Consider the following 14,213-nt stretch of genomic DNA (forward strand, 5'->3'; position numbering starts at 1 on the left):
ACAGAATTAACTAGCCCATTAGATTGGCCTGTGATCTATGTATCAGAGACACGGTCCTCTAATCAGTGACTCTGTAAAATCTCAAGAGCTTGTGCCAGAAGTCAGCAGCACAGGAGCAATAAACGATCTCCCGGGTGCCTCTTGCCTTTCAATGTGCCTGTCTAATTTGGGGAGGGGAGAGAAAGAGACATTACCTTATTGATTCTTGTAGACCCTCACAGCATCAAGCCCATCAAGAAGATATTTAAGGAATATCTGTTGAACTAAATCAAGTTGATCCTCTAACTCTTTGGATCAGGTTCAAAAGAGAATCCCACAGCACTAAGAGCTTCTTTGACACTGGATCACAATACAAAGAAGGGAGTGGATGTTGATATCATTCTGAACATAGTGGTCAATTCAACTAGGAAGACAGGAGCTGACTCCCTGGTCACCTACTTGCAAAAGTTTGATAATTCCAAATAAAAGCTCATAGACAACAGGATGATCCCTCTGAGTCAGTGGTTCTCAACCCCAGAAATTTTTCCAAACCAAGAACATTTGGCAATGTCCAGAGATGCTTTTGGTTGTCACAACTGGGGGTGGGGTTGCTACTGATATCAGTGGGTGAAGGCCAGAGATGCTGCTAAACATCCTACATTGCACAGGACAGCCCCCAGAACAAAGAATTATCCAGCCCAAGATGTCAATAGTCTGCTTTCAAGAAACCCTGAGTCAGGGAGGTGGGGATCAGTCAGCTCACAGGTTAAAGGCTGTGCTCTTAATTAACTGAGAAATGAATGCTCTGAACATTAAGAGGTTAGGGCAAGAGAGGATAGAAGGTTCCATGCAAACTCTGCATTACAGCTCTTTTTCAAAACACAAACAAGGATCAGTTAAAAATCATTTTGGGGAATGAAGAAAAGCACATTAATTGTGAAACAGAGAAGAATCAAGTTTAAAAAAACAACTCTTTCTCTTCACCTGGACTGATGCTATCCAATAGAAACATAATCCAAGCCAGTTAGCTATAAAAAAGAAAAATAAGTAGAAAGTAACCATTGGTTTTACTTAATACAATATATCCAAAATACTATCATTTAACATATAATCAGTATAAAAATTGAGATATTTTACATTCTTTTTCACACTAAGTCTTCAAAATCTAGTGTGTGTTTTATAGTTATGGCACATCTTAATCAGGACTGGGTGATTTCAAGTACTCAATAGCCACATGATTCTGGTAGCTATTGTATTGCACCACACATGTCTAACTAAACCTGTGATAGAAATCATCGGAGGTGACGAAAAATGTGGAATCTGGGCATTTTGCCCCAATTATTCAGCATGACTAGACTGGGAGCCAGGAATCCACATTTTTAACATTTGCCCAGATGATTCCTATAGAAGTGGTTTATGGGTCCCATGTGGAGAAACAATTTATTCTAGACCACTGACCTACTTGAGAGATGACAAGTACATTCAGGCACTCAGAGTCTACCATGGAATCATGTTACATACGTTTAAGAGATAAGGGGTATAAATAAAATCTTTAAAAAAGAAGGGCACCTAGGTGGCTCAGTGGTTGTCATGACCTGCCTGCTCAGGTCGTGATCTTGGAGTCCTGGGATTGAGCCCCATGTCAGGTTTCCTGCAGGAAGCCTGCCCCTCCCTCTGCCTGTTTCTGCCTCTCTCTGTGTCTCTCATGAATAAATAAATGAAAATCTTTAAACAACAACAACAACAAAGAGATAAGAGGTGTCATAACTATAGAAAATACAAGAAAAAAAACTTGTTTTCTGTTTTCCAAAAAGGAAACGAAGAGTTTCTCCCATAAGACAATCCTGAATTCGGTTGTATAAATCTCTAAGAAAATGAAATTTTCCTTTAGCATGTATTCTTAGGCTATTTCTGTGTTTATCTTTTTGAAAATTTAAATCAATACACTTATAGGTAATGTTTTGCTGTTTTTAAGAAGTTTTACTTCCTCAATCATCTGCATACGTGCAGAGGGAGATTCGGTACACTACAGCACAGTACTCTCAAATAGGAAGTAACAATCTAGTGACTCAGAAAATGCCACAGAACCGTACTCGAACTAATAGGATTCTTTCTGGGTTTTTTTTTTTTTGTGTGTGTGTGTGTGTGTGTGCAGTGGGTTACACTATTTGTACTGATTATAAGACTGTTATGATGTCCTCACCTCTGCTTTTTCTTTTCTCATCTTCAGCCTCAACTCAATAATATCTAAACACGTAATACCAAACTGCTGTTCTGGGGGCAAGAAGAGGAGGGTTGCGCTAAGCCTGGTGGGCCCCTGAGCTCTTTGCTGGCTCACCTGTACCCATCATCAAGGCCACTTTGTTCACAAGGAAATGATTTTCGAGAGAAGGTCCATGTACATCTGATCTGTGGGTATGCTTTAAACCTGACAGAAAAACAAAACTCCTCATACTGGTCAATCTCATAATCCTCACTTGATTTGGAAGCATTTATAAATCCCTTTTCTGTTAAAAAAAAAAAAGTACATTTATAAATTAGATGGCATTCAGATGGAAATACATTGAAAAGATACATTTTTATTCATCAGTTTAACGTAAGAAAACTCAAATGTGGGCCTGCTGCAGAATTAATAGTCAGATAAGAAATACAGGAGTCCCGGCCATAGTTATGAGCCCGAGTTCTTCACCTTCTACAGTCAAGATTCCTCTAAGAATTGCATGGAAATAATTGACCCTCTTCCCAAAAGAAATGTATATAAGCCAATCTCCAGATTTTGTGAATAATTTCAAGGGATCGAAGGGCCCCCCTAGCCCAGCCAATCACGCCCATGCGAGGGATGGACTGCCAGAATTTGGAAGCCCTCTACTGAGTTAGAAGGGCTCTTTCAGTGAGTGAGGCGTCCCACGTAAAATAATCTTGGGCACAAATAAAACAATCTAGCCAGCAGTATTCACCAGGTTTCTTCGTGGAGCTCTTCTGTATTAGTTTGATACAAGAATCACTTCATTTCCTAGCATTTTCAGTATGGCGGAGGCTGCCACCTGATCTGAGATTACTTAAGCGTGGCGATTTTCAAATCCTATTCAGTCCACCCCATTTCAATGCATCTACGGGCTTGTCCCTTCGCTCTGTCATTGCTCATCACCCTTGGTTCTCAGAACAAGAATTTATTAAGTGCCTATTTCTTGGCAGGTGCTCTGCCAGGTTCTGGACCACAGGAATAGACAAACATCCCCCAACAGATGGTCACATTACAATGACAGCGCAAAGACAGTGGCATTCAAGCGAGCCCAGTTTAAGTGGCAAAGGAAGAGGATAAGCAGCTTCTATTTACAAAACTATTCTAATTCAGTTTCGTTCTCAGCTTTTTGATACCAAGGTATACTGAAATCAGAATCTGCGGTACATACCTCACATTCCACACTAAAGCAACTAAAAAGATCAATAAAGATTGTGTGAGCAGCCTGCATTACCTAGGATGGTAACCAAAGCTGATTTACTGGGATGTTCTGAAGAGGAACAAGTGTAATAGCCAGTGTCGTTTCTTCCCACTGATGATACAAAAGCAAACAGAATCCGTATCATAGTTCTGTTTGTGGAATAGGTACTCATCTCAAAGTAGCTGCCCTAGATTTTAATAAAACAGAGTTTGAATTTAATGATTTCAACCTGTACTATTTGTTCATTGTTTCTGCAGTGTCAGAATGCAAACTTGTCATATTACCTCCTCCAGGGCTTTATTTTCTAGCTCCCAGGTGAGTCCAAATCCGTGGTTTATGTGAACAGCTTTGCACCTTATCCATAAGGGCTCCCCGACCTTAAGAAATAATTGTGGCGGGGTGGTCTGAGGAGTTTGATTTAGATCTGGAAGGACGAAAACATCCTGAGTCAGAAAACCAGGTGAGTTTTTGTTTCCTCACTGCAAAATACATCCCAAACATTCTGAAGAACAAAGATGTTTCCTATCATCTCAAATGTTACGAGCTGCCTGGATAGAAGGATCCTTTAGAGACTGTTCACCCTTTCATAAAGAAATCAGCAGCTCCAGAATTCATAATATTCTAAATGGCATAAGGAACCATGGCAGCTGGGGTGGTAAATGATTACCTAAGCAGTCACCATCAGTCTCGGGTTTTTCCTAAAGAATAGTCACTGAAAAGAGAAGTACCCAGTCTCATGGTCCTACCTATTGTGAACAGCTTGGTACACTCCCTGCCCAGCTCATTTCTTGCACAGCACCTTATGTCTGTTCCAAACAGTTCATGAAGTACGCTTTCCTCCTTTGTAACAACAGCTGGACTTTCCCCTTTACAGCTGCAATTAGAAAATAATAGCCATCTGACCAAACACCTTTTAAAGTTATAAATGCATGTGCAGGAGAAAAACAAAGTGAAAGGTTCTAGAGCCTGTTTAAGAAAAAGGAGCAGGTCCAAAGGTAAGCAAAACCAAATCTAAAGTTTCTAGTTAGTTACTCTTTACTTAAACCAATTAGAATAACACTAAAAAAAAAATTAGAATAACACTGGACAGAATTATGTACATTTTTTTAAAGTGAGTTCTATACCCAGCGTGGGGCTTGAACTCACCATAAGAGATTAAGAGTCCCATGCTTTACCAACTGAGCCAGCCAGGTGCCCTGAATTACTCACATTTTTATGCAAGTTTAAATTTAGGGGGGTTTGGTGACCTCTTTTGTTGTTGTTGTTGTTTAGAGAAAGAAAGAATGGAGAAAGAAGACAGAAAGAGGGAAAAAAGACAAGAGAAAAGGAAAAGCATGATTAGGTTTCAATACAGCCTAACAAGGTGGGTATCTTTCCTTTGAAGCCCAGAAGAGGACAGCGAGGGGAGAGGAAGAGAAGAAACATGCAGAAGTCACCCCAGTCAGTAGAGCTCATGAAGAGGTGAGGTGTGGCTCAGGAGGGAAGTCAGGAGGTCTCGGGACCTGACACAGTACCCCCTCACCACCACCACCACCTCTTCCCTCCCAACTCCACCCCCTCACCACCACCCCTCACCCCCCAACACTTCCTCAGCCTCCCATCCCCCACCCTGCCCCCTTCATCCCCAACCCCATGCTCCCCACCCACTCAGCCCTCTACCTTCACCCCTTGGTTCCCCATCTTCCCCCAGCATAAAACAGACTCGGATTCCTCCTGAGAGTTTCCTTAACCACTGCCTTTCAGAAAGCAAGGATTGCTTTTGAGCCTATGTATGATTACTTTTCTTCCCCATATCACTTTAGTCAAGTGTATTCTTTCCTTTGTTGACATATCATTTCTTCAGGATATTTTTTTTCTTATTATAAGACAACAATAACTGGGTTCATTGTAGAGATTTTGGAAGATACAGAAAAATCCAAAGAAAACAATTTCAATTGTTTATATTCCTACCACTCTGAGAGAACAACTGTTATTATTTTGGTGTGTAGATTCCCTATCTTTTTTTCCCTATGTGAATGTTACATATGTATCTACAAATAATCTCTTCTTTTAAAATTTGGGATCACATTCGTATCACCCGGTAACCTAATTTTTTACTTTTTTTCCCTCCTACTTAGTCCCATTTTTCACAAAAAATGTTTAGTAAGTTTGTATTAGCTCAGACTGCATGAATTCTCACTTTGTGGGAACTTAACTATGGCCCATATGAAAAATGAAAGTAAACATTCACATGGCACTGTCCGCCGCCATTCTATGTGGCTCACATGTATCAATCACTGTAGCGTAAGGTAAGTACTTTCCCATCCCCACTCTTCTGATAAGCCAACTTATACATACAATGTGATGTCAACTATGCTAGAAAAAGACCAAAAAAGTAAAGCGATAATAGCAATTACCTCTATAGATGTCATACCTTTCACTCTGTGAATCGCAGAACACCCATTCCACAGTCGGTTCTGGAACGCTCTCGGATATGCAGACTAGGGCATCCTGATTTTCCATTTTTCTAAAGTAAGGTCTCCTTAATGTGTAAAGCAGTGTATCTAGATCATCATAAATTATTGACATTTTAATATTTTAAGATTAATTGTCTTAGCAGTCCCCTCAAAAAAAGAATCCTGCATCATTAAGAAAAGTTAATATTTTCTACAGCAGTGTCCTCTGCTCCCTTCCAAATACGTATGATAATATAGCCCCTCCTCACCAATATGTTAAGTTCAACTTTGGCTGAAATGCCAGCTTTAGCACTTATCCTTTTAGCTAATTTCTTGGGGTATTTCATAAATCTGCAAACAACTGAAGTTAAGTGGGGGTGAAGCTGTGTAAAAATACAAATGGTGATTAGCACAGGAAAAAGAAAAGTAGAAATAACATAAAGTTTAAAACCTATACTTATACATGTAAGACCCAACTTTCTTCCCCTGATTTTATCTAGAAGTAGGCAGAAATATACTGATTTTAAAATGCAGAAATACAGCAAGATAGTTAGAATTGGAACAGAATTGAGACATTCAGTTTGGTTTCCCATTCACTTTGGACCATCACATCTTGCCCCTCCTCCTATCTCCTGCTCCCCACAATGCTTAGCACACAAACTTTCACTCTGTGTGGACCCCTCTAGCATGAGGTCTTCACTACCTCTCAGGGCAGATAATTCCATTTTTCAACAAACTTTTTCCTTTAAAAGAAAGGTTTCCTGTTCTAAATTCCAATCCGTGGCCTTATAATAAAATATTATGTAATATATATATATTTATACATACACAGGAGAATATATGAAGTGTAAATTTCAAAGCATAATAATAAACACAAATGCCAATAGATCCATATCCAACTTCATAACTGGAATATTAATAGATATCTTTGAATCTACTTTTATGCTTCTCACCATCTCAGCCCTAGGTAACCTTTATCCTGAATTTGTGTTTATCATTCCTGTGCTTTTAAAAATATTTTCACCACATAGATATGCGTCCCCAAACAATATATTAGTTTATTTTGTTTCTGACCTTCAAATTATGGTATCCCTCAATATGTAGTCTTCTGTAACTTCATTTTCTCATCCAACCTTATGTAAGATTTGTCTGTGCTTTTGCATGTAGCTATACTACATTCATTTTTATTTCTTTGCTGCTACAGAGTATTCCATTGGTGAATATATTACCATCTATTATTCCATTTTCTTGCAATGGACATTTAGCTTGTTAACAGGTTGCTGTATTTACCAACAGTGGTGCTAAGAATATTCTGTACATTTCTACTGAGGCAGGTGTATAAGTTTCTTTAATAATATACCTAAGAGGGGAACTGTTTTCCAAAGTGGTTGTACTAATTTAACTTACGCAGCAGGACATGAGATTTCCCCTTGTTCTGTATACTCACTAAGCATATAAGACTTAATTTTCAACAATTTAGAGGGGATAAAATAATATCTCAATGTGGTCTTAATTTGAATTTCTCAGTTATTATTTTAACATATTTATTGACTACTTAGGTTTCATGTTCTGAAAATGAAATGCCTAGTTAGGTCTTTTGTTCATTTTTCTACTGTTTTTTTTTCTTCTTGATTTATAGAAGCTATTTACCTATTTTGATTATTAGTCCTTTGTTGATTATGTGAATTGCAGATATCTTTTTACACTATGTGGTGGCTTTTACTCTTTCCTGCAATTTCTAACCATTGCAGGTTCCAATTCTACGTCCGAGAGCAATTTTATTGTTATGTGTATCTTTACTTCCACATGAAAATCTTTCAGATATTGAAAATCAGAAACAAAGGTCAAGGGAGATAATTACCATCTAAGGTATTTTATTTTTATTATTATCTTTTAAAGATTTTATTTATTTATCTATTGGAGAGAAAGAGAGAGATAGAGAAAGAGAGAGGGAGAGAGTGCAAGCAAGGGGAGGGGGAGAGATAAGCAGATTCTGAGCTGAGCATGTAGTTGCATGCAGGCCTAATCTGATGACCCCGAGATTGTGAATCAAGCTGAAACCAAGAGTCAGTCACCCAAATGACTGAGCCACCCAGGCGCTCCCTCCCCATCCAAGGTATTTTAACTAGTTAACTAGTTAGGCCAGGCTCCCTGACTCCTAAGCCAGAAAAGTTTCCTCTACATTACCTGCCATCAGTCTCCTATCTTCAAAATATTTCCTTCTCTGTGCTAAACATTCTCAATTCCTTCAGCTTAGGAAATTCCAAGTTCTTCACTATCTGGTTGCTCTGTTTTGTCAATATCCGTCTGAGAAGAATAATCATCCATTCATTTCCTGAACCTAGACATTTCATTTTCATGAATGCTGCTAAAGTCAGTTTTCCTTTCTTTCCTTCTTTTTTCTTTTTCTTTTTCTTTTTTAGCAACCAAGCCTTAACTGCTGGTTACTCCTAAACCTGTGGTTCGCTGGTAAACCCTTTCCTCTTTTTCACACTGACTATTGCCAAGTCTTCCCCATCTGATTTTTTTTTAAACCTCACCACCCAGCAGAATGCTAAAATGTTATAATTTACTTGAATAGTTGTCATATTTCTACACTGTAAACCTTAAGTGAAAAGAAGATACCGTACTTAGAGACACAGCAGATACCACTTATCCAACACAAATTCAACTCTAAACACTTGGCAAAAAAAGAAAAAGAGTGAGACAGCAAACAAGGAATCTCTGATTGTCTTCCAGCCTGAAGCACACAGACCCACTGTCCCACAGAGGGGGGTCAGGGACTCAGGAGGGGACAGGGAACAAGACCGAAATCAAAGAGAAACCAAAGGTACCTCTTGATTTAGGAGCTTCTAGGTCTCTGGTCCTATAAATTTTGGAGTAAACTGAAGGGCTTTTCAGAAATTTTGACAAATTTGACTTTACCAGATTTTGCCTTAAAAGCTAATTTTAGAAACCTACCACCCCACCCCTTGCTCCAGTTAAGATGACACTTCTGGGTATCTAAATGGCCAGAAGTGCTCCTTCTGTTAGCAGCTATGATCACAAGACAAGTGCAGCGTGGTGCAGACAAGTATAGACCTGGTCTCTAGCTGTGCCCATCACCACACTTGCCACTGCATCCGGTTTCTCACCCATGTGAAGGCAGAATTGCTGTGAGGACATGGGATGGTACATGTGGAACCCCCTCAGTAAAGACGGTGTGTCTTTACAGAACATGGTCTGTGGTCATCTCTGAGCCAGGACACCTCCTGGGCTGGATGCTCATGTGCCACACCTTGGCTTTCTGTGCCTTCGAGTCACTGACAAGGAAGAGGGCCTAGTACTGAGGTGTGTCCAGGGAACCTAATTTAAAATGGCACAGGAGCATCTGGGTGGCTCAGTGGTTGAGTGCCTCCCTTCGGCCCAGGGGGTGATCCTGGAGTCCCGGGATTTTAGTCCCATGTTGGCCTCCCTGCATGGAGCCTGCTTCTCCCTCTGCCTGTGTCTCTACCACTCTCTCTCTCTCTTTCTGTCTCTTTCTCTCTCTCTCTCTCTCTCTCTCTCTCTGTGTGTGTGTGTGTGTGTGTGTGTCTCATGAATAAATAAATAAAATCTCTTTTAAAAAATGCCATAGGCCAGAGTTTTGGGAGCACTGCCTCGGCCCCTAAAGGCAGTGGAACCTATATGAAGGCACCTGCCTCTAGTCCCTGCACATCATGTGAGGTGAAGTGTTCAGTGTATACAGTGCTGAGTCTGTGCATAACTGGGAGGAAACAAGAAGCCAGAAGGCCCATGCAGGTGGTGATTCTGCCAACTGCACAGTGGCCTCCGTGGGTAAGCACATTTGGATTGTTCCTGATGGTTTGCATAGACATCTAGCATTTGTTGGGTTTGTTTTGTTTTGTTTTTAAAGATTTTATTTGGTTATTTGAGAGAGAGACAGAGATAGCGTCTGAAATAGCACAAGCAGGGAGGAGAGGGAGAAGCAGGCTCCCCATTGAGCAGGGAGCCTGACTCTGAGCCCAAGGAGTCATGACCTGAAATCTGGAATCATGACTTGAGCCCAAGGCAGACGCTTAACCAACTGAGACACCCAGGTACCCTGTGATCTAGTGTTTGTGTAAATCAAGTAGCCACCAACTCCATGTGGTTATTTAAGTTCCATTTTTAACTTATTAACATGAATAAAATTAACACCTTGGTCCTCAGTCACACTGGCCACATTTCAAGTATTCAGTAACAACATGTGGCCAGTGCCCACCTTGTTAGAGCAGGCACAGACATTTTCACATCTCGGAGAGCTCTACTGGATGATGTGAAGATCTTATAATCCTTGGAGGTTCGTATTTTTATCCCCTTTTTACAGATAAGAAATTTGAGGTTCAGAGAGATTAAGTGACCTGCCAAATGGTGGTAGTAACAGATCCAGAATAAGAATCCAGGACTTTTGCCTGCAAGGTCAAGGTCAAAATGTTTTCCATTTCTTCCCTGGCAGTCATGTGTCACTGAAAAAAACAGGGGTAGGGGGAGACCTGAAGAGAGAATGTCCTGGGTTTTCAAGAGTGCTCATTCTGATAGCCCACAGGTCATGTCAGAGAGTCTGCATGGGTTATATGGATGGTGGAAGTGAATTCAATCCATTCAACTACATATCGAGGGACACCTGAATATTGTGTCCAGAACAGCTGGTAAAAAGTTCATAGGTTCTAAACCACTCCTTTGGAATATTGTGAATACAGAGTAGCAACGAGCACTTACTTCTTATACTCACTGTAAACAATATTGTGTAATTGGTAGCTCCACTCTGAATGAAGAGTAGATATTCTCCAGCTTGGGTTTCTGTCATTTTCAAAATGACCATGGAAACAACTCCTCTGAAAAAAAAAAAAAAGAAAGAAAGAAAAAGAAAAAGAAAGAGAGAACTGGTTATTTTGGAAAATGTGTGAAAGTAAAACATAAGATTTCATCCTGAGTCAGCAGGCGGTTCCGTGGCACCCACATTCCATCTCTGACTGTGACCTGGGGGCTGGCTGGCTGCTCTGTGGAGAGCACAGCTTCTCATTCCGCCTGAGCTCTGGTAGGTTGCCTTTGACTTTTATCCAGTCCCTCCCATCGGAGGGAGTGACCTCTGTTCCAGCACCTTTGCCTTGTGCTGCTCAAGCCTCTTGGGGGGGAAAGCGTGTTCCCAAATGCATAGGCTTGGGGGTACGCTCCAACCGGCAGCCGCAGACCTTTCCCTTCAAGGATGAACACCCCCGCCGTCACATTGCTCAATCACCTGGCCACCAGTCTCGGTTCCCCACTTGCAGACCCAGATGAGTGTACAAGCAGGGTGCACAGATAAGGAACATTCTGTTTAGTGTGTCCGTGTAGATGAAAGAATTCCAGCAAAATCTAGCACGAGGCATTATCCTCTGTGAAGGAAAAAATCACATATGTAAGGAGAAAGATGCCTCAGTGTTTGCACTTTTAACTTTTTAGATACTTGTTAGAGATACATTCAGCTGGGAGCAATCTCTTCAAAGAAACAACTTCGATGTGTTCAGTGAGACTGGCTCTCGTGAAAGCTTACGATATTCTCCAGTAGTTTGTTGAGTGATGTTGGGTTTAAATGTACACTCTCTGACCTTTAAATCATAACCTCTCAAAGTGTAGAATTTCCTGAACGGTGTTTAGCCTCCACTGGGAGTTGACAGATACTGCAGACTCTCAGGCCCCGCCCAGACCTATTGAATCAGGATCTGCATTTGAACAAGGTCCCCAGGCAATCCAGATGCCCCTATCTCAGAGACGCTCTCCTGTCAGCAGAGCTCTGAGCTGCTTGGCTCAAGAATACTTGTGCTTGCATCATATTGACAGTAAATTAGTAGGATACATTTTTGATTTGTGCCTGCAGATATTCCGGTGATGTGCTCTCTTTCGCCAAATCATTCATTCTCCTGGTAGCATTTGTGAACTCTTATGTGTATCATCCAAAACTGCAAGACAGTGATCAAAGCTTAGATGTTCAAGCTTTCTGGCCATGAGTCCAGAGAGAAATTTCTATAATTCTCTACTGTGGAAAAGTTGCTGAATAGTTTTGGTACTAAGTTAATTAATCCACATAAGACCTATGATGAAGACTAACAAATGGGACTGTTGGCCTAAATCAAAAAAGGCAACCTCTCATGGAATGAAAAGAACCACCATTTGCTTTTTGGTGTCAATTCATTAAAAACTGTTGTGGCATAAAGTCTTAATGCAATTTCCAGAACATTTCTTAAGCCAAAAATTTTAATAGAAGTGCGCTTTGGTTTAACCCCAAGGTATAGATAACAGATAACAAAAAAACAGAAGTGAGCAATACTTTCTCAAAAGAGGAAAGGAAAACGAATGTGTCCTAAGATTTAGAAGCAAACTTCAGATTCACAACCACTATGTCCTAAAAAATTATAAGTTTATTTGACCTTCAAGAAACAAATGCAAACACTTGGTACAAGTCAGTCACAGAGCTGTTTCCCCAAACCTGGGGCAAGCAGGATACCCCCTGTAGGCCATTTGGGTACCGCCTACTTCACTGTTCCCGGAAAGACAGTGCTCTTCTACACCATGGCGCACCAGAAATGCCCCAAGAATTAGAGAGAAGAGTAGCCTTAGAATGATTGAGTGGGCATTTGAACGACTTGTGCCTCTTTCTTCCTGCCCCTACCTGGTCTTAGCCAGAAGGACCCGGACAGCAGGGGGCAGCAATCAGCACAGAATCAGGTACAGACTTGGCTGTTAAACCACAGTTTTGGGCTAAGATATTTTTCTGCATCGTGAGATCGATTTCTTACTAAAATACTTTGTGGCTATCACCGGCAATTCTGCTCATCATACTGTGAAACAAAATAGATTAAAACCAAATGTTCTTTCCCAAGCGTTTCCCAGAAAGAAGCTTCTGAAGGCTCGAAGTTGAATGTAATGCAAAGTTGCTAACTTTTTATCTTTAAGACAGGATCCAATTAAAGAAACTAGACACCATAAAAATCCCAAATATTCTTTCACTATTTGTTTTCCAGCCACTCACTGCCTTCATAGGCCCTGACTCTATCTATCTATCTATCTATCTATCTATCTATCTATCTATCTATAATTTTTTAAGGGAACAGGCTTTATTTTTTAGAGTAATTTTAGGTTTACAGAAAACTGAATGGAAAGTACAGAGAGATCCCACATATGTTCCCCCTGCACACACAGTTTTCCCTATTATTAACATCTTGCCTGGGTATGGTATATTTGTTACAATCGGTGAACCGATACTCGTGCTAACTCAAGTCCGTAGTTTACATTAGAGTTCACTTTTTGTGTTATACATTCTATACGTTTGATAAATACATAATGCCATGCATTCATGCCAGGACTATATTTTTTAGTTCATATTTCATTGGAGATAAGAGTCACAATGGATACGGATAGAAATTTAAAAAAAAAAAAACTCCATATGAACTACATTCTATGACAAGGAAGTTTCTCTCCAAAAATCCTTGTGGGTGCACCCCCTCTCCCCCACTTACCTGTTTTGTAAATCAAAGTGGGGCTGGCAATTCAGGGAACTGTGTTTAAAGACCCAGAGACAGGAAATGTTCCCCGGGGTGTTGACCAGTACTTGCAGTGTGATGGATGCAGACATGTCCACTTCCACAGTGGCTGCTCCATACACTGCCTCTGTGCTCTCAGGCTTCAGGGCACACCCGAGGTCTTCTGGGGGTTCTGATGCCTACATGGAAACAATGTGAATTTACTACTGGTGCATGTTTTTACATCCTCTTCTTAGCTGAGACCCTTATCAAATAGATTCATGTTGACATACTACCCACAACACTGGAGAGCATATAAGTGACAGAAAATTCTATTATTTACAACTTTCTAAAGAGAAAATAGATAACTTTAGGCATTGCTAATATGTGTTACATACTGTTATGGGTTGAATTGTGTCCCCCTGAAATTCGTGTGTTGAATCCTAACCGCCACCACCTCAGAATGTGACCTTATTTAGACATAAGGCCTTTTCACAGGTAGTCAAATTAAAATGAGGCTGTTAGGGTGGGTTCTTAAGAAGAAGAAGAAATGTGAAGAAGACAGGCACAAAGAAGAGTCCCATATGAATATGAAAATGAACCTCTACGAGCCAAGGAGAGAGGCCTGGAGCAGATTGCTCCCTCACAGCCTTCAAAAGGGACCAGCCCTGACTACATCAAGATTTCAGATTTCTAGCTTCCAGAACTATGAGACAATTAAAACTTGTTGTTTAAGTCACCCAGTGTGTGATACTCTGTTACAGCAGCTCTAACAAACTAATATATATATAAACAATAGTCATGAAATTCATAATACATAGGTGACTGTTTTTGTG

General features: G+C 40.5%; 1 protein-coding gene across 2 annotated transcripts in view; it reads right to left on the bottom strand.

Moving 5' to 3' along the window:
• FLT3 (fms related receptor tyrosine kinase 3) overlaps positions 1 to 14,213 on the bottom strand; it is a 120,940-nt gene that overhangs the window by 33,892 nt on the left and 72,835 nt on the right. For both annotated transcript variants that reach the window (XM_041768307.1, XM_041768306.1), the window contains 7 exons: positions 13,375 to 13,577; positions 10,598 to 10,713; positions 5,836 to 5,965; positions 4,169 to 4,296; positions 3,707 to 3,846; positions 3,456 to 3,609; positions 2,318 to 2,486 (listed from right to left, as the gene is read on the bottom strand). In XM_041768307.1, coding sequence (XP_041624241.1) covers positions 2,318 to 2,486; positions 3,456 to 3,609; positions 3,707 to 3,846; positions 4,169 to 4,296; positions 5,836 to 5,965; positions 10,598 to 10,713; positions 13,375 to 13,577 — 1,040 coding nt within the window. The remainder of the gene's footprint in view (positions 1 to 2,317; positions 2,487 to 3,455; positions 3,610 to 3,706; positions 3,847 to 4,168; positions 4,297 to 5,835; positions 5,966 to 10,597; positions 10,714 to 13,374; positions 13,578 to 14,213) is intronic.

The sequence above is a fragment of the Vulpes lagopus genome, chromosome 8, assembly GCF_018345385.1.
Source record: "Vulpes lagopus strain Blue_001 chromosome 8, ASM1834538v1, whole genome shotgun sequence".
NCBI classification, from domain to species: Eukaryota; Metazoa; Chordata; class Mammalia; order Carnivora; family Canidae; genus Vulpes; species Vulpes lagopus.